Below are 20,703 nucleotides of genomic sequence, written 5' to 3'. Positions count from 1 at the left end.
CGGTTTATACTTCTGTCTGTAGGAAGCTGTTGACCTTGTTCAATGTAGGCCCCCCAACCACTGTGAAACTTAAAGCTCAAAAGAAGTGTGCTGGAGATTGTGGGAGTGGAGAGTTGTGGGAGGGGCTTCCCAGCTGTTAGAGGGGAGCAAGTCTGGCTTTTGTCCTTTGAGTTTCTGTTTCTCCTCCTGCCATAGCATGTGTGGATCCTGTTAGAGATCCTGCACACCCTACTTAGTGCCATGTCCCGCTCTGAGACATAGATATCCAGCTAAGGCCAGCACTGGGGCGGACCTTGATGTAGAAATGAATGTCAAGGTATCAAATAGCAAACAGGATGCTTTCTGTCCCACATAGTTTATAGTCAGAGAAGGACAGAGCCAGGGAATAGGAAGGTGTTGCCACCTGGTAGCACCAACCTTAAATGAAAAAGAAGAAAGAAGAAAGGCCAGATGCTTTGAAGATTGTCTGTCTTAAAAAATACACACTGTTACACTGGATCATAACCGTGACCGTCCTTTGTCCCAGACTCAGCAACTAGGAATTGTTTCTGCAGTTTCATTCATTTTGCTTCTGACACTTCATGTCTCCTCACTCAGCTACTCAAGACCTTTCTGGTTCTGACCACATCACTTACCCTCTTTAAACCCTTCAACAATGTCCCCACTGCCGCAGGCCAGGGCCAGAGTGGTCTGAGACCTTAGCTGGGATACCACCCCTGGGGACTGGTCCTGACCTACCTCCAACCACTTCTTCCCTATCCGTCACCCTTCACACAGACACCTGTCCCCTCCTCCTTGTGCCTTTGCTTACACTGCCCCTGCCTCTGTCCATACCCCCACCAGGACTTTTTCTGAATGTGTTTTAAGCTTCTCTTCTCTGCCTCATTCCTCTGCCTCAGTAGCTCTGTGAAGCCCCTGGAGTAGAGGTGACTTCTCCCTCTTCACTGTTCCTGATCTACTTGATGCAAGAGACAGTCATATTTTTTTGTGCCTCATCTTGACCTTGGATTCCCAGTCCCCAGACAGATTCATCCCCACGTCTCTGACCATGTAGCTCCTCCACAGTCCAGTACGGACTCAGCAGGGTTTGAAATATGGAGAATCTGTCCTTGCATCCTGTCCATTTATTTATACCCACACTCAGGGTGTCTGTTCCTGGCTCTCTGGCTGGGTCCGTCACTGCTGAAAGCAAAGTCTCCTTTCCTAGCTTGGCCAGATCATGTCCCTTGCAAAATTGGCACTGCCCCTCCCACAGGATCCTTTCCCTGAAGTCCCTGTGAATTGCTGACTAGGACATAGGTTATCTACAGTACATCCCTTGGGTAACCTTCCTTTTCGGGAAAGATACAATATGCTTTATCCCTGTGTTTGTTCATGGTCATAAAACTCATTTTTGACCCTTACACGGTCAATGATTCATACCTGTGATTGTAGTAAGAAAGAGGAGGATTACAAGTTCGAGATCAGCTCCACTACGTAGTGTGTTAAGGCAAGCCTGGACTACATATCAAGACCAAAATCAAAAGCAAAGTCTCTTGTGTTCCTTTGCATCTTGACTTTCTTTGGTGAGGGCTTCTCATCTGTCCCTGCTATGAAGGCTGTAGAGGTAAGCATGTCATGGCCAGACATGGGATTAGACAGAGGTGCTAAGGAATATCCTACTTGTCATGTTTGTTTCCAGAACGTACCACAGGCATTTGCCCATGTGAGACGGGCAGCGACTTATGTGTAATAGCTACAGAGCCCCCGGGAGCCTGTCTCATTTGTTTTGTTTCCAGGCAGACCTGACTGCACAGGCTTTGGGGAAGCAGAAGAGCCCAGCCTGGGCTAGGATGGCAGATGGTGCTTTGGCTGGCCGTGATGTGACTTTGTTCTGTCTCCGTTTTTTATTTTGAAGATGGTTTGTCAAAAGTGTGTGTGTGTGTGTGTGTGTGTTAGTGCAGATGCCCACAGAGGCCAAAAGAGGCATCAGATCCACTGGAGTTTGAGTTGTGACCAGTTGTCCACCTCCTGATGTGGATACTGGGACTGAAACTCAGGCCCTCTGCAAGAGCAGTGTGTATTCTACACCACAGAGCCATCTCCAGCCCCTGCCTCTGTGGACTGTTTTAGGCTATCACATGTCATGTCCGTCAGCTTGTGGCTGTAGTTTGAGATAGACTTTTGTACCCTGTGAGCAAGAAGTGCCATTGCTGCACTTGTCATAGGCTGTGGTCCAGCCAACAGAATTCCTCCAAGAGGTCAGGATCTGTTGTGGTGAGGCATGAGGGTGATTTATGGCCCCCATAGTTATGGCCTCCAAGAGGCCAGGATCAGTTGTGGTGAGGCATGAGGGCGGCCTGTGGCCCCCATAGTTTGGCTTCTGCCTTGATCATCTCTGTGTCACCCCTGTCACTTGTGTCTGGTATTTCCTCCTCCAGCTGTCAGTGGATTGTAGGGGGATGGGACTTAAGTAGTGGGAGGGCTCAGGTTCACCCCCCCCTTTCCTTGGGACATTTGGACCTCTCAGCTTGCTGGCTGGCACAGAGGTGGTGTGGGAAGGTTGGGAGTGTCTGCTACCCAGTCCGAGTACCACCCTCTGCTCTGCTGTCCCCTCTCTGACCAAGTCTGTGTATTCTCCTGGGGAGTGCATCTTAGCACTTACTGGTCCTCAGTTGTTAGTGAGTAGCCCCAGATATTGTTCTGAGAAACGCCAGTTTGTCTCTACACGCCCTTGGTTCCACAAACGGGAAATGACAAGTATTTGAACTTCGCCTCGGAACAAGGGTGATCTGGATGGGTCCCTTTCCCTGGCGCAGCCTGGTTTGCCTGTCACCCAACTCTTTTTGCATATGCCTCCTTTTTCCTTTGTCCTTCTAGCCGGGGGACTTTTACCTTTACTTGTTAATCCTGTTAGCAAAGCAAGCTGAAGGAGAAGCTCCTATTTGCGGGCGGGCAGCTTCTTACTCTTCACCCACCTTCTCTTCTGTCCTCTCTGCCTCCTCCAAAGAAAGAAAAGTCGACTTATCTACTGCTGCTCTTCCTAACTACTGCCACCACCGCTGCCACCACCGCCAGTGCCACTGCCACCCTGGTAATGTTCTCACATCTGACACAGTGCCTGGCCTTGCTGGCCAGGGGAAGCTATGAACAAGCCCGTGACTGGGCTGTCCTCCAGCTGTGGGGCCTCCCAGACAAGCACAGGACTGCTGTGGGCTTTCTGGGAAAACATCGAGATCAGTGGAAAGCCAGCTCATGGTGCAGAGCCCGAGAGACTTCGCTGTCTTTAGAGTAGACCCTCCTAGAGCTAATAGTGTATGTATATAAATGTTTATATCTTGCCTTTCTCTTCGGGTCCATTCATTAACATTTTCCCACGCTGTTTCATAGTCTCCATATTCATAACTTCCATGCTTTCATAGTTGTTGATCCCTGAGTTCTACCGTAATTACCGTTTCCTTTATTAGAAGCCTAATAAACAGTGGCAAACATCCTCAAGTGTCAGGTTTGCTCTGTCTTGGCTTCTGCATTCAAGATTGTTTCCCCAGGCTGGATTTTCAGACATAGGATGATAGGATAGTTAAGAAATACTAATACTGATACAAATAGACAAACTGGTTTTTGAAAGAGAAGTCTTTATTTTAACCTGTGTCTTACACATCCTGGAAGTGTTCAGTACCACCTGTGGCTGTATTCTGCAGGAAGTCTCTGTGCCTTGGGCCCAGAAAGAGGCAAGCCTTCTAAGGCTCTGGCCTCGGAGAAACTACAGTTCTAAGCTGACCTCAGCATACATCACCCCCAACCTGTGACTTGGAAAGCAGATGTGCCCCATCCTTTTGAGTGACTGCTTCAGCTAACCAAGAACTGCCTCCTAAATAGTATGGGCCATCCTTCTGAAGGCCTGTGTCTTTCACTCACTGGGTGAAACACTTAAGCCTCAGATTCAAGTTTTGTTGAGGACTGTGTCTAAGCCCAAGACCACCATGTTATGGATAAAAACTAGAACCCCCAAAAAAAAAAAACTAGAACCCACTGCTAGGAACTCAAAGAAGAATGGCTATTACCCACTACAGTCCCCTCTAGTCTGTCTGCAGTTCTAAGATCCACACTGAGGCTGCAGGGATGCCCAGTCAGAGCTTCCCCAGCCCCAAGCCCTTCTCACAACCCACTCAGTCGAGGTGGGGGTGGCTTTGTAATGGGGCCACAACAACCCACTCAGTCGAGGTGGGGGTGGCTTTGTAATGGGGCCACAACAACCAAATCTCTCCCGTCACAGATATTTGGATTTGTAGAGAATCTGGGGAGCAACTTTGTTGTTGAGCTGTCTTGTGCCAGAGGAGAGGCATGTGTGGCTTATCCCCAGTCCATCTAGGTCTCAGGATGTAGCTGCTGATGGCACACATGGGCCTGCATTCCTGGAAGGCAGAACGATTGGGCAGAATGAATATTCGAGAGGTTGTTGGGACATGGACAAGGTGAACCATAGCTTTCTGTGGCTGCTCCTCTGGCCTTTGTTGCAATCAAGGGACTTCTCCTCTTGTCTTTCCTAGCTGCCCTCAAGATTTTCCTGGAGCCTAGACTAGACTCTGGTACCTATCCTGTCCTCCTCCTCCCCCAAAAGGCTCTTAGAAGTATACACACTTAGGGACAGGGGCATGAGAAGGAAGTGGAGCCTCTGAGAAATTACTCTTGTAATTTTGAAAATGTTCCTAGTTCTTCACATCCTCTTACTGTCTGGTGCCTTTCTGCACCCCCACCCCACCCCCACACTCAGAGTTGCTGCTCTCATCTGCAGCCTCAATCACTCAGAGATTTGAGCTATTTCTGGCCTCTCTTCTTTCTTCCTGTTTCTCCCTCTAATTAGGAAAAGGTAGCTATAATCTTGTCTACCAATGTAAAGTATGGGAAGAAGCTCACTTTTAAAAACTGGGTCATGCTGGTCATGGTGGTGGTGCATGCCTTTAATCCCAACACTCAATCTCTGTGATTTTGAGATTTTGAGGCCAGCCTGGTTCACACAGTAAGATCCTGTCTCAAAATACCCTAAACAGACCAAAAAAAAAAAAAAAAAAAAAGTCAGTTTTTAGAGAGCCGCTTACTTTGGTGTGAAGCTTCCCTTCCATACGGTCTTCCCCTGTGCGTTCCCACACTTTACCTTGGTCTCTGAAGGATCCCTTTCTTCTGCTGCTGGAGTCTCCATCACGTGAGCCTAGGCTGGCTCAGTTAAGCCTAATCCTTTTTAGCAGAGAAGCAGGAACTGATGGGACTATTGAAGCTGGCAAGAAAGGTCATAAGTAAACTCTATAGGAAACAGAGTCCCCAGGAGTGTTAAAAAAAAAAAAACAGCCACGTGACTCAAGAATCATTCTGCCCAGCACTCAGGAGGCAGAGGCAGGCGGATCTCTGTGAGTTCGAGACCAGCCTGGTCTACAAGAGCTAGTTCCAGGACAGGCTCCAAAACCACAGAGAAACCCTGTCTCGAAAAACCAAAAAAAAAAAAAAAGAATCATTCTGATAGTTCCAGATGGATGAAAAACTGTTTCCATAATTGTGGTAGTAGCTGAATTGTCACCAGGTAGGGTACTAAGGCCTTTTATGACCTATTTAATTTATTACAACTCATCTGGTATCTTCCCATGTAACAAAGCAGGAAACTGAGGCCAGAGGTGCGATTTCCCCATTCACTTCACTGGACATGGAGCAAAGTGTGTGTCTTGTCTCAGCTGGGTTATTCAGCCTGACCTGGCGTCAGGTACTTGATGAGTTTGAGTGAGTGAAGTGGCAGGAGGTTTGTGTGAGGAGGGGTGAGAAGAAGGCTTGGGGGAGGGGTCCCCCCATCTCTCGGGAGGTGGAGGGGTACATTTTAGAAAAAGATGATTGGAAGCTGACACACAGTAGCATGGACGTTTAATCCCAGCACTCATGAAGCAGAGACAGGTAAACCTCTGATCTGAAGCCAACCTGGTCTACAGAGTGAGTTCCAGGATAGTCAGGACTGTCACACAGAGAAACTCTGTCTTGAACCCCGACCCCCCCCCCCCGCTGCCGCCAAAAAAAAAAGATAGTTGACACACAGACAGAATATTATATACATAATAAATAAATAAATAAATAAATAAATAAATATTTTAAAAAAAGATGTTGGGTTTGCCATGCTATCGTTCTTACCAAGAAAGGTCAGCATTTCACCCAAAGAAACCTAGAAAATACTTTACTTTTCTGCAGTCTCAAGGGAGGAAGAGGAAGACACACACATTCTGCTCAGCTTCCCGTTTCAGGTTCCTGGTGGGCCATAGCACACCTGCTCAATTGTACCATCTACTTCCTCTCTTCCTTGTTCTTACAAGTAACTGGTTGGGAAGGAGGCTTAGGAGGAAGAATGTGGTTCAGGTTATTCGGAAAATTGTCTGACCAGTTCTAAATGTGGTTCAGATGCCAAGGTCCTTTCTGAGCTACAGGGAGTCTGTTACACTGCCCTAAGCCAAAAGCAGGTCTCCTGGACTTCTCCAGGCTGCGACTGTTTATGGCCTATGGTTCCAAGGTTTTAGCTCCTGCAAGGTATACTCTACTAGCCCAAGGCCGCGATTAGCTCAGACAGTCATTGCCAGTGGGTCTTGTGGGATGGAGTCGGCCACCAGGAACCCCCACCCCAGGTGGTGGGAGTGTACCCCGAGAGTCTCCTACAGAGGGGTTAGAGGCTTTGGGAATGTGTCCCTTTCACTTGTTAGGAAAGCTCTCACTGGGGCTTTGTGCTCCTAAGTGTTATTAGGGTTGGGACAGTGGTTGTTAAAAGATTGTCAAGATGAACTGGGCAGTGGTGGCACACGCCTTTAATCCTAGCACTCGGGAGGCAGAAGTGGGCAGATTTGAGCCTGGTCTACAAAGCAAGTTTCAGGACAACCAGGACTGTTACACAGAGAAACCCTGTGTTGGAAAAGAAAAAAAAAAAAAAAAAAAAAAAAGATGTCAAGATGGTCAAGCCATGCACCACAAGGGTAGAAACAATTCGTCTATGCCTTGTACACTAGCAATATGTTGTTATGGTAACAGGAATTCCCATAACTTCTCAGTTTTCCTATTCAATTTCTACTCTTTGGACTTTTTTGCCCCATGTCTTACATGAAATTAATTGAACTCAGGATTTCTGATCAAGTCTTTGCGGTAGAGCAGCCAAAGAACACAGTGTTCCTTTGGGCACAGCTTTCTTTCACTGTGCTTAGTTGAAGGGCTTTGTTAGGGCTGGAGAAAGGAGCTCTTGTGTGCTAAGTGGTTTCTTAATTTATTCATTGTTTGCTGACTTCCGGGTACCTGCCTTTCTCTGAGTAGTTTGTTTCTGTTATCTACCTGATGGCCTGTGGTACCAGCTTCCCAGTTTTTATCCAGGCACAGGGAGAGAGGACTGCAGGCCCTTGTGGGACAGTGGTCCTCAAAGTGGAGGTCCCAGGCTCTTGATCCCAAGAGTTCCAGGGAAAAGAGCCTAAGCAGGGATTCCAAAGTGTGGGGCTTCAGCGCCTCATGGCACAGCTACGAGGTCAAAAGGAAAGCACATGTTCAGGAAGGGCCCTATGAGTTGCTTAGTGTCAAGGGCAGCAAAGCTGATGCTGGGGCCATCTCTGCTGACCTTGGACCAGGAGCTGTAAGAGAAGACACCCCCAGAGGAACCCTCAAGGAGCTGCTTTGGTGGGAACTTTACAGAAAGTGCCACCATCTGCCTCTGTACATTGAAACTTGTCCATAAGTCTGTCCATCCATCCAATCCAATCCATCCATCCCATCCATCCATCCATCCATCCATCCATCCATCCATCCATCCATCCATCCATCACATCTATCCATCCATCCGTCCGTCCATCCATCGTCCATCCATTCATCAAGCTTGACAGCAACTATTATGTTTTTATTTTATGACAGTGGGGCACTAGGTGAATAAAACATAAAAGTGTAAGTTCTTTATCACGCTTATTTTCATGGACAATTCTGGAAATACACAGGTAAGTCATTAAAATATGAAGTATCTTCTCTGCCATCAGACTTGGCAACATGGGCCCATCAGCTGGGCGGAAGCAGGTGCTTTGTCTGTAGCTCTAACGCGTGTCCAACGGCTTCCTGCTGTCCACTGTTAACGTTATGAGGGTGAGGACCCAGTGGGCTTCACCACATTCCTGCAGCACCTAGTGCTGATCTGACATTCATGTAGAAGTCCAAAAATATGACAGTCAGGCACCTCATTTTCACTGTTTCCTGTGTTTTTCCCCTGGAGTCTGTTTGTAGTAATATAAATAACATATGACATATGTTTAAATGCCTTTTCACCTTTTCTTTTAGCGTTACACACACGCACACACTTTAAAACAGAGTCTTACTGTATTCCAAGCTGCTCTGAAGTTTTCTGTTCAGCCCTGGCTGGTCTCAGACTCATATTCTACATACTTGTTTGACCAGTTCCCCAGGGATGCTTATGTAACTGGCGCAGTCTGCTGCAGCGATGCCCACTTCACAGTGAACAGTGCTAGTCACAGGTTGTCACATGCCTGTAAGCCCTTCTCCCAGACAGATTCTAGGAGTGGGGTTGTTGACTCAGAGGGCTGACACTCAGGACTGACGTGTGCAGTGAGGGCAGAAAAATGAGGCCCGCCAGTTAACTGATGACCATGTGTAGCAGGCAAGTCACTGATCCTTGTGCGTGTTCTCTTCAGAGGTCTTGTGGATGTGACACCAACCACTTCTTGTTTCTGCACCAGGCTGGAGAAACCATGTTCAATCGAGCTAAGCTCCTCAATATTGGCTTTCAAGAGGCCTTGAAGGACTACGACTACAACTGCTTTGTGTTTAGTGACGTGGACCTCATTCCGATGGATGACCACAATGCCTACCGGTGTTTTGCGCAGCCAAGGCACATTTCTGTTGCAATGGACAAGTTCGGGTTTAGGTAAGACATTCTCAGCAAGAGCCTGCCGCAAATGTGCTACGTTTTAGGTGTGGTCTGTTTCCAAGAAGAACATGGGCTTCCACTCAAACATGGGGCTCTGCCAAAGAGTTTTCTGCCAAAGAGCTGGTGAAAAGGTCAGATATTCCTATCCCCAGGGGCAGCAGTGTGATCCAAACCTTATTGACACGTGGAACATAGCCTTACGGTCAGTTGTTTAATCTGAAAAGTCCAAAGGCCAGGAATAGTATGTGTGTGGATAAAAGTGCACACCTTTAATTCCAGCACTCCAGAGGCAGGTGGATCTCTACAGTTTAAGGCTAGCCTGGCTACATACCGAGTTCTAGGACAGACAGAGCTTTGTGCTAAGACTCTATCTTAAAAAAAAAAATCTAAGTAAGTAAATGGCTGCATTTTTGTTTCACAGTTGACATCCTTATTTGCACTAAGCATGGAAATCTTCGAATTACTCATATTTGAAAAGCACTATCTTTCCTTCGTCAAGTAAACTGAAGCTCCAGGAAGCTGTGCTGCAGCTACTTGGTTCAGGCTGGGTTCGCGTATACTTGGCCTGTGCAGATGGCCTTTGTGGGTATACAACTGCTCTCTGTCAGGCTCGGTTATTCTATCCTCTCTTTCTACTTCCCTTGATGGGGGGCATGAGCCATAGCTCCGTCTAGAACATGGGACTCCCTATGTCAGAGCTGTTTGGGGGTCTAAACAGAGGGTCACATTTAGGTTCTTCAGGAACTAATCTGTGCCCACTTGGGTCTTTCCTCCTTCTGGGTGTCTTCCCTTTAAAGGGTTTGTTCTTTGACCGTCTTATTCCTCTCTTGAAGTGTGATGATGCTGCCCAAGTAACCACTGATTTCGTTACTGTACCGCCAACAGGGACTTACAAACATCCTATGATGTTTGGTAAATAGAGCAGGTATATAAGAAAAATAACAGATAGCAAAACTGAATTTAGTCGAGATAGCAGGTTCTTCCAGTGAAACAGGAATCTGTTTTTAGAATAGCATTGATTAAAAAGACCAGTTGCTAGTCTAGCCACCTTTGCTTAACCGACATTAAAGATCTAGGCATAGGAGCCGGAACCATAGCTCGGTGATGGAGTAGTTGCCTGGCGTGCTTGAGGCCCTGGATTCAGATCCCAGTTCTGTACTTGCCCCCCCCCAAGGAAAGGTGTGTGAGGTGTGCCAAAAATGAATGATCTGATCCTTTACTGATAGCATCTTAATCTGAATTCATTGCTTTAGATTTATTCAAACAGAACCCCAGGGACCTTTGAAAAATAGTCCTTCCAAGTCAATGAAAGTGTCTGTCCCTGTAATTGTAACAACTGGGAAACTGAGGTTGGGAGGGTCATCTGTCCAAAGCTATCCCAGGTGACTTAGGGAGTGAGACCAGGATGTGGTGTGTGTGTAATGGATGGGGTGTATGTGTGGTGTGTGTAAATGGATGGGGAGTGCATGTGGTGTGTGTATAATGGGGTGTGCGTGTAATGCGTGTATAATGGATGGGGTGTGCGTGTGGTGCGTGTATAGTGGATGGGGTGTGCGTGTGGTGTGTGTATAATGGATGGGGTGTGCGTGTGGTATGTGTGTAATGGATGGGGTGTGCGTGTGGTGTGTGTGTAATGGATGGGGTGTGCGTGTGGTGTGTGTGTAATGGATGGGGTGTGCGTGTGGTGTGTGTGTAATGGATGGGGTGTGTATAATGGGGAGTAGGGTCCGAGTTCCAAACACTGTGGCCGGTAACTGTAGTCTTAGCACTTGGGAGGCCAAGAAAGGCAGGAAAATTGTGAGTTCAAGCTGGTCTGGGATACAAAGTGAGATCCTTGTCCACACACAACTTCCTCCCCAGAAAGAAAAGGAACCACTACCATCTTCAGATGTGTCTTCTGGTGGTTTGCCTGGCGTTTTCCTTAGTTGACAGGATGGTTCTCAGTCTCTCCGGAGTCCAGCAGAAACCTAAATGTCATTTGGAGCTGTGCTTAGGCTAACAGGAAACTGAAGACTTTGAGGGCCCTTGGGCAGACCTTTGCCTTTGGGGCAGAGGCTAACTTTCCTAACCACGACGGTGTTATAAAACACACACATATATATAAGGGTAAATACATCTATATCTATATTTATATCTATGTATCTATCTATCTATTTATCTATCTATCTATAAAAGATAGATAAAAGTGCATAAAAGGACAAAAGGTACCATGACTCAGTACTTGGAAAAGTACTGGAAAAGTAGGCTCGTCATCTTGCTAAGTCAGGATAAAATTTGAGGCAGTTTCCAGAGATGTAGCTGCTATGGTTAGTGTCTTTGGAAGAGAGAGAGATTGGTAGACATGAAGAACAAAGAAGCATGGTGTGGCCATGGGCAGAGCGGCCTGAATGAGCGCATCTCTGCAGGAACAAGGTAACAGAAAGGAGATTCCAGAGCCACAGTAGCAGAACTGCTTAGCCTTCCTGGAACCGACTGGTTTCCTATATAAGCGTAGGTACAGTACTGTACTCTAAGGGGGAAACTTCTACAGATGTGTGTCTCTAAGAGAATCTGAACACGGATACAAAAGCAAATTAAACAGCAAAAGGTATCTTTGGTTCAGGGCTGGAAAGATAGTTAGCAAATAAACTAGCTTTCTAAAGGGGAGGGGAAAAACAAATAAAGATTTCCTCTTAGTAACTAAGAAAAAAGCTTCAAAATATTCACTGTGGCCAGGTGCCTTTAATCCCAGCACTTGGGAGATAGGTAGGCAGATCTTTGAGTTCAAGGTCAGTCTGATCTATGCAGGGAGTTGTAGGCCTCCCAGGGTTACAGAGACCTTGTCTCAAAGGGAGAGATAAAAGTTGGTGTATTCCAGTCCTCGCTTGAGTCAGAGCGTACTCACCCGGCCTGTGTGTGTGCTTCCTCCCCAGCCTGCCCTACGTTCAGTACTTTGGAGGTGTCTCTGCTCTCAGTAAACAGCAGTTTCTTGCCATCAATGGATTTCCTAATAATTACTGGGGCTGGGGAGGAGAAGATGATGACATTTTTAACAGGTAATGCTCACAGTTCCTATCTCTCTGGTCTCTCAGGCTTCACTTCCAGTTTTGAGTCAGTGCTCGGTTATTCTGGGAGGATTAATACCCGGGGAGGGAGCAGCCCCCACTCCGCCCCTGCGCATAGGTCCATGCTCTTATAGGTCCTCCAAGTGCATCGCAGAGCCCTTAGAGAAATGGGCTTCTGGGGTTTTTACAACAGCTTTGGGAAATGTAAGCTAGCAGTGGATAGAGGGGCAGGTTTACTTTGACTTCCTACATGGGCTTTGTTTTCTCTACCAAAGAAGCAGACCTGTGTCCTATGTAAAGGGCTGGGGAGATGACTCAGAGGGGAAACCACTTCCCTTTGCGAGCATGAGAGCTGCAGCCTCAGCAGCCATGTGGAGGCAGATGTGCATCAGCGCGACTGGGACATGGGGACGGGGGTTGGGGGGGGTTGGGGGCAGACCGGAGGCGCTTCTTTTAAAGACTTTGCATCTCACTCCAGTCCCTTTTTGGTAGAGCGCAAGTTTCCTCCCACAGAATCTTTGTGCCGTATTGTTATTTTGGAAATTTTAACCACAAATAAGAAAAGACAGAGTAGGGGGCAGGAGCGATAGCTCAGCAGTTAAAAGCACATAACACTTCTGCAGAGAACCCAGATTTTGTTCCCAGCACCCTTCTCAGGTTTAAGTGTTTCACAGCTGCCTGTGACTCCAGCTCCAGAGGATCCAGGGCTTTATTCTGGAGTCTGAAGGCATCTGCACTCAGATACACATACACACACACACACACACACGCTAATTAAAAATAAAAGACATCAGGCAGGCACGGTAGAACACTTGGGAGTCAGAGGCAGGTGGATCTCTCTGAATTCAAGACTAGTCTGCTCTACAGAGTGAGTTCCACGGCAGCCACAGTTACATAGTGATACCCTTTCTCAAAAACAAAAAAAGAAAGACAATAGTTTAGTGAGCCTGGTCCATGCTCATTATGCCGTGACCAGTCTTACCACATCCACAGCCCCAGTCACTTTTAAAACGTGCCACAGCCAGGTGGTGGTGGCACATGCCTTTAATCCCAGTACTTGGGAGGCAGAGCAGGTGAATCTCGAGGCCCGCCTGGTCTACAAAGCAAGTTCCAAGACAGCCAGGACTGTTATACAGAGAAACCCTGTCTTGGAAAAAAAAAAAAAAAGCAGGTGGTAAAATCCATCTGGGAGCCAACCTGAACCCATTACCTGAATTGAGATATATTTGATGAGTTAGCAGAGGTATCTGTCAGAAGAACATCCATGCCATTCAAGGTTACCGCTGTGTTAGAACTTGCCAAAGCTCCGAGTCCTTAATAAGGACCTTGAGAAAACACTTGAGCATTGGAGTGTGCAAACTGGTTATCAAGCGTGCACACCTGAGTGTCTGTTGCATACAGAGCATGGAAAGGCCCATCCAGCAGGGAAGATGCTAAGCACCTTGACACAGGGTTCAGACACACCTACATCCTCAGCACCTTCCCTGGGCAAGCCCCCTGGAGTGCTGTAGCAGTGCACAGAGCTGATGGCATACCAAAGGGCTGGGGAGGAAAGAGACATTGAGGGCAGGACTAGAAAGATAGAGCAGTTCATGGATGGGGTAGCTGTCCAAAAGATAAAGGCTTTATGTACCTGCTTACTGTATTTTAAGCATGAAGATGAACCCACAGGGAAAACTTTGCCAGAAACATGCAACTCATCCATCTCGGCCAGTCTGCCCCTGTCTTGGATATTTGATGCTTTGATTTGAGGTCTTAATGGGCAGACACTACAAATTGCAGAATCGGTCATTTCAGGATATTGGGAAGGAGTCTAAATTTTAACTAAAGTCTTTCTGGGCTATGTCCCGGCATGATGCTGAGGGGCTGAGCTTAGTGAACAGCTTTTAGGTCCATGGATGAGTGCACAGTCTCCCAGCTGGGCTGCTAGAGCCACGCCTTATGACGCTTTGGTGACGATTGTTCCTTCACTCTGCAGAATAGTTCATAGAGGCATGTCTATATCGCGCCCAAATGCTGTGGTCGGAAAGTGTCGCATGATACGACACTCAAGAGACAAGAAAAATGAGCCCAATCCTCAGAGGTATGTCCTGTGTGTGTCCTCTTTTGGTTAATGTTAGATTTATTTGATAGTATGTATATGAGTGTTTTACCTACACATAAGTATGTGCACTACATGTGTGCTGGCTGCCCTTGGAGGTCAGAAGAGGTCATCTGGTCCTCTGGAACATCGTATAGGTTTCCTCTGCAAGAGTAGCCAGTGCCATCTTTCCAGCTCCCCGTTGGTTCTTGGTCATTCTTGTTTCTTTAAAGCTGGGCAGGCCTGAAAGTCAGAGGCTTTGCACAGAGCCTGGCCCTCCACTGAGGTAGAGGTATTCCATCTGTGGTAACCATCCTCAGCCAAGGGCTGTTGGGGAAGATGTCCAGATGTTGACCAGTTTTTCAAAATTTATGTTTTAACCCATTTCCTTTGTTCCTTTTCTCCTGGTAGGTTTGACCGGATTGCGCACACAAAGGAAACTATGCGTTTTGATGGTTTGAACTCACTTACATACCAGGTGTTGGAAATACAAAGATACCCATTATATACCAAAATCACAGTGGACATCGGGACGCCGAGATAGCATTTTGGAACAAAATAAGAGACCTGAAAATGGCCAGGGACCTCAGACCTGTGTCTCTGCCAGTCGACTGGGCTGGTCCCTCGCATTTGTATAATCCGAATGATAGTTGTCCTTGCTATCATCCAGCCGTCTTTCCAGATGCCCAGGGTGAATGTAATGTTTGCCTTGAACCTGGCTGGGCACTGGATGAAATTCTACCAGGTGTTGGTCAGTGGGAAAAAGGTTAGCCTTCGGAGGCTTCTTGGTCACAGCCCTTGTATCACCTCTCCAAAGAGGCAGAGCTGTACACAGAGCATAACTGAGTGACTGTGGCTCCCATTCCCACTGCTGAAACATGGGTAAGACTTGGCTTTAATCGGTGACGTTTATACTCTATGACAGATTGGAGGCTGCTGCTGGATTCAGATTGATGTGATATTCTTGGATTTTTTTTATACAAAAATCAAATTTCAATCAGTCTCATGTCCTGTGCCTGTCCTACGTTCTCTCATTGGTGTGCAGCTGATGCACACCAATGTGTGTGCTTTCTTAGCAAAAGAAGTTTAAAACTTGAGCCTGGAGCTTGGTGCCCTGTTAGGGTGTGGATTCCAAGGCCTTGCACTCAGAGCAGGGGCCTTGGGTACTCTCAACTTCAACTCACATGGCCTGTCTTCAAATCCCTGTCTGATTTCTGAATGTAAAGTTTTGGGGGTCTTAGGGGGCTTGTTTGTTTGTTTATTTGTTTTTTAAGAAGCAGTTTGCAGTGTTTTAAAGAATAAATCGAGTTCTGATTATGCTATAGCTTGTTTTTATGTTGATCCAAATTGAAATAGCTATTGAGTGTTAAGTCGTGACACTTTATTTTTCTAGGCATGCTATGTAAACTTGAATTTCCTATATATTTTTATTGTGGTATGTTAAATGTGGGGAAGGGATTGAGTATTTTTTAGGGAGAAAAATAATGTATGCTGTAGTGGTCACAAATAAGCCTCTGATTAGGCTGGCAGGCCAGGTTTTGTGAAGAACAAAATTACCCTCAGGTCCCCTGATGAGGGCAAAGCCTATAGGTCAGCGTTATCCTGCCAGACCTCTGGGTCAGGAATTTAGGAGACTTGGTAGAACTCTCTCTCCACCTCTGGGGAAGGGGGCTCAGTTTCCTAGACCCCCTCAGGGCCCTAGGCTGCTGGCTTGAAGATCTCAGCAATCAGGGCGGTTCCCATCCATACCATCCCTCAGAGCTTCGTGCCACACTCCCCTTCCCACCCAAAGTGACCAACTCTTACTTTGCTCCTCCTCCTTCTCCCTTTCACTCTGCTTCCTTTCCTGAAATTCCCTGTGGCACTCAGGGTCAAACTTGATTCTCCAGCACAACTGTGCCTTTTAATTAGAGGTCTAGAAAGTTCACCAGAACCCACACCCTGTTCTTCCTTGAGAATCCTGGTGCCTATAGAGCCCCTCATGACCACTCAGGGTTTTCGCAGGTGCTTCCCCCACTGCTCAGTCTAACCCACAAGGGTCCCTCACAAACTCGCCCATGCTGGGGTGCAGTGCCTGGGGTCACCGAGATCACTGGAGGCACTCAGACCACCAGGATGAGAGGGTTTGTAAAATACAGCCTGGGTCGAGAGCCCAAGATTAGCAGTCTAATCCCAGAGCTCAGCCTTTTCATGGTAGCGACCTGGACTCCAGCGAGTGTGGATGATGGCTGGAGGAATGGTCCTGGTTCTACCTGTGCCTTTATGGCTTTGAACGTCACAGTGTCTAACTTGCTGCTTTTTCCAGACACTTTATTTTTAGTGTGTGGGCTAGAAACGATTATTTCCCAACCAAAGCAGGCAGGCTGTGCAAGGTCCATGCTCTCTCGATTCCACGTGCCCCTAGAAGGCCATTAAAACCAAGACTGCCTACACCGAGAGTTTTGTTTTTCTGTCCCCAGATCCTGACTTTTCCAAAGTGCCTTAGAAGGGAGACAGATGCTGAGTGTGCCGTCTGTGTCACCTCCTTTATTCCTAAAGCAGAACTGCCTTTACTCTGTTTTGTTCATGTGGTCCTCAGAGCCGAGGGAAATCCTTCCGCCTGCTCCTCCGCCTTCCAGCTTTCTCTGGGGCACCTCAGGCCCAGGACACAGCGAAGATGCTGTCGCCTGGCCCAGGAGAGGCCGTTGTCTGCGTCCTCACTGGGGACTGGAGGATTGAGGAGTCAGCGAACGTTCCCTCCACCTGGGAGTTTGGACCCCGGTGTTATATACCGTGCCTTTCTCTGTATTTTTGCTGGTGACCTGTGTAAAGTGGCCTTTGGGAAAGATTGGTGGCCCAGGAAGGCAGGAAATGCCATGTTGGCCTTCAGCCTGGTAGGGTCTGCACTGACCACTGGGCTCTCTAGATACTTGTGATGCCGTGTATGTATTGTGATATCCTATGTATGCAAGTGTGTGTATTTACCTTTGGGGCTGGGGCGGAGGTGGGGGCGCTGTCTCTCTGACTTTGATGTTCAGAACAGACAACTGTATTTTTTGCCTTTGAAATGCAGTAATATAACACGAATAAATGACCCTATCTTTGTAACTGTGGTTTTTCTTCTAATTTAAGGGGTTTGGGTAGCGGGGGAAGGAGGCAGCAGCAGGCTACACCTGCCTCCCAGAAGTCACAGTTTTCCTCATCCACCCTTTGTTTTCCTGAAAGTGGGAACCATACCACGCGGAGACTCTTTCAGTCTTCAAGGACTGTGTTTAAGCCGATGACCAGTACCTCACAGGTAGTCGCTACATGTTATCTATTCCCAGTTCAAATAAAATTCTCCCTAGCAGTTCTCTGGCCACAGTCTGCTAGTCTCAACAAATGTCAGCCTGGTTAAGGATGGATCAGAGAGTCATTTGTGCAAGGTAAGTCACATGCTGTTATCCCAAAGAGGGTTTCTTGCCAGCGCAGAGAGTTTAGCCAGTGGATCTAAACTAGTTATTCGAATTGGAGGATTAGAACCTAAGGGCCGCCAGTCCTCAATAGGCCAATTAAACATAGTAAAAAGCAAGAAATGGAGATTTATTCACTGTGGGTACTTGTGCTCCTGTGCCCCTCCCCCAAGTCCTTAGCATCCTAACATAGGTGTAGGTTTGAATAGAGGGCAGGAGATACATGCCTGTCACCATTGCTCCAGTGTGGGAAATCTCTTTCCAGGTGACAAATTTCCTTTTTGCCTGACAAGTGAGCCTTTTCCTCCCAGCATGAGATTCCTGAGGAAATCCCGGGTCCCTGCAGGGTGCAGGGTGTGTAATACTCACTATGGTGTGATCTCTAAGGGAAGGGGCAGAAGGGTCTCCTCCCTTTCACTTAAGATTTGATTTTATTTTGGATTGTGGTTATGTGTGTGGGTATGCGCACATGCATGCAGGTGTCTGGGGAGGCCAGAAGAGGGCGTCGTATCCCCTTGATCTTGAGTTAGAAGTGGTTGTGAGCAGCCGGAAGTTAGAAGTGGTTGTGGGAACCAAATTTGGGTCCTCTGCCAGACAGTATGTGCTCTTAACCACTGAGCCATCTTTCAGAACATCTTCGTTGCCCCAGGACTATCAGAAAAGCATCTTCATTGTTACCAGAGTCCCAAGTGTGTCCTCTCATGCCGTGTGTCAGGCAGGACAGCCTCTCACAGGCTGACTGACTAGACTTGAAACAGGCCAAAGGGAGCCAGTGCACAGGAGAGGCGGCTCTGCCTGTCCTACAAGAATGAAGCAATGGCCGGGCGGTGGTGGTGCACACCTTTAATCCCAGCACTCGGGAGGCAGAGGCAGACGGATCTCTGTGAGTTTGAGGCCAGCCTGGTCTACAAGAGCTAGTTCCAGAACAGGAACCAAAAGCTACGGAGAAACCCTGTCTCGAAAATTCAAAAAAAAAAGAATGAAGCAAGGGAAATGAGCTTCGGCTAGCCTCCCCAGGGCCCTTGGGTTAGCTATACTGCTGGAGGAATCTGCAGTGGTTTCTGGCCTGAGCATCTATAGGGAATATTCAGAGGTGACCTTCAAACACGATGCACTTTGGCCTTTGGACAGTGCTCTTATGGAGCCTGACGGAAAAACAATGTATTTTCCTTCCCACACGTCATGTCTCTCGGAATGTCCCATCTGACACCAGGTGTATAGACTGTCCCTCCCAACAGGCCCGTCCAGTAGGATACTCTCCAGTGTAACTCACTCTGTTATCCACCTGGAGTCAGAATCTCATGCCACACGAGATTGCCCTGGCTCCAACACCAATAGCTAACAGGTTGGGACCTGTACTCCTGACCAGTTGGCTGATCCAGATTCCCAGAATCTTTACTGCAGGGTCAACTAATGTGCCAGGATGAGTCACAGTACTCGGGGAAACACACGTTTACGGTTGATTGTAAGATGGTAGTTCCACCCAGGCTTTACTCCTAGGAACTCAGAGCTGATGCAGAAGGATCACAAAATTTCTGGGCCTGCCTGAGCAGACCAGTGAGGCGCTGTCTTAAAAACACGGAAAGGAGGCTGCTGAAATCGTGCCCTGTGTGGGGGAGACTCTGGGTTCAATCATAGTGAGTATGAGTGGTGATAAAGGGTGTTGGGTCTAGGAAGTGGCTCCATGGACCAGAGAGCTTTCTGCTCAAATATAAAAACCTGACTTGAAACCCCAGAATCCATGTAAAAAGCCAGACATGGCTATAACCTCAGGTATGGAGAGAACAAACCCAGTGTCCTCTTGAGCTTCTCACACATGCCTGCACATACCTAACACACACACTACACACAGGGTCAGGCCTGTGGGAAGGAGAGGGGAACCCCACGCTTTCTCTGAGTGCACCCCCAAGACATCTCCCTGTGTTATCTATCCAGAGCCTCACCCAAACACTGAACTTCTGGGAAGTTCTGAAGTCTCCATCTTGTGAACCGTTGGTGATCTGCCAAACCTTTAGCCTGGTGTGACTGGGCTGGGGAGGCTGCAAGTTCTTAGCTTCTCCTCATGATTTTTGTTTTCCTAATGGCAGTTTCCATCCAGAGTCCACCAGAAGTCACCTTCTGGAACAAAGGACATGCCTGTCCTGAAGCTGAGCCCAAGGAATGTGTGCCGGGGCAGAACTAACTGTGAGATCCAAAGATTGTAGCACCGCTGTGACTAAGAAAGGTAGGAGAGTCTGAAGGACCCTCTGGAAACCCAGAGCAGAGACCAAGTGTGTGTCCCGTCAGCCACAGCCACACAGGCCTCGGCGACTTGGAAGGTCTGGGCTAAAAACAGAATGAGTAGGTGTGGTGGCTCATATGTGCAATCTCAGCACTCAGAAGGCTGAGATAGAATCGCTATGAGTTTGAGACCAACCTGGACTACACAGGTTGTCTCCTGTGTGGAGAGAGAAAGGAAATGAGATCTGGCTGAGCCAGTCCTGCCAGGCTTCATTTCCTCCTTTGACCATGTCCCCCGGCAGGGAATGTAGCTGCTGCATTCCTCTGTGCATGAGCCATTCAGAGGCGGTCATCTTTGTGGGTATGGTATTACAGGGTGAACGTCACTAGATCGAAATTCAGAGGTGCTTGAGCGGAACCATCACACTTGAGGACATGTGCACATCACCATGACACACAGCATGAGGACTGGAGGTGAAGAGCAGACGCTGTCACCGTCCTCACAGAAGGGCAGAGGCTGTCTGCCCATCACAGTCCTCACAGAAGGGCAGAGGCTGTCTGCCTGTCACAGTCCTCACAGAAGGGCAGAGGCTGTCTGCCCGTCACAGTCCTCACAGAAGGGCAGAGGCTGTCTGTCTGTCACAGTCCTCACAGAAGGGCAGAGGCTGTCTGTCTGTCACAGTCCTCACAGAAGGGCAGAGGCTGTCTGTCTGTCACAGTCCTCACAGAAGGGCAGAGGCTGTCTGTCTGTCACAGTCCACAGAGGTAGATGGGAAGACAGAGACCACACAAATGATGGTCCTTACTACTGTACTGGCTTCCTCTGCCCTCACCCTCACTGTGTAGCTCTGGGCAAATCAGTGTCCCTTTCTAGCCCCCTATTAGCTCTTGATTTTTTACTTTTTATTCTTATTATTTTGGTTTTTTAAAACAGGATTTCTTCTCAAGGTCCAAATCAGGAGCAGAAGGAGGGGGAGCACGAGCAAGAAACTCAGGACCGCGAGGGGTACACCCACA

General features: G+C 47.8%; 1 protein-coding gene across 1 annotated transcript in view; it reads left to right on the top strand.

The window, feature by feature from the left end:
* Window positions 1-17,118, top strand: part of B4galt1 (beta-1,4-galactosyltransferase 1) — a 47,790-nt gene extending 30,672 nt beyond the window's left edge. The window contains exons 3-6 of the mRNA XM_005361995.3: window positions 8,721-8,908; window positions 11,824-11,946; window positions 13,934-14,038; window positions 14,447-17,118. Coding sequence (XP_005362052.1) covers window positions 8,721-8,908; window positions 11,824-11,946; window positions 13,934-14,038; window positions 14,447-14,579 — 549 coding nt within the window. The 3' untranslated portion in view covers window positions 14,580-17,118. The remainder of the gene's footprint in view (window positions 1-8,720; window positions 8,909-11,823; window positions 11,947-13,933; window positions 14,039-14,446) is intronic.
* The last annotated feature ends 3,585 nt before the right edge of the window (window positions 17,119-20,703 follow it).

This window comes from Microtus ochrogaster, linkage group LG5, assembly GCF_000317375.1.
Source record: "Microtus ochrogaster isolate Prairie Vole_2 linkage group LG5, MicOch1.0, whole genome shotgun sequence".
In the NCBI taxonomy this organism is placed as follows: Eukaryota; Metazoa; Chordata; class Mammalia; order Rodentia; family Cricetidae; genus Microtus; species Microtus ochrogaster.
This window is presented reverse-complemented; position numbering and strand designations above follow the sequence as displayed.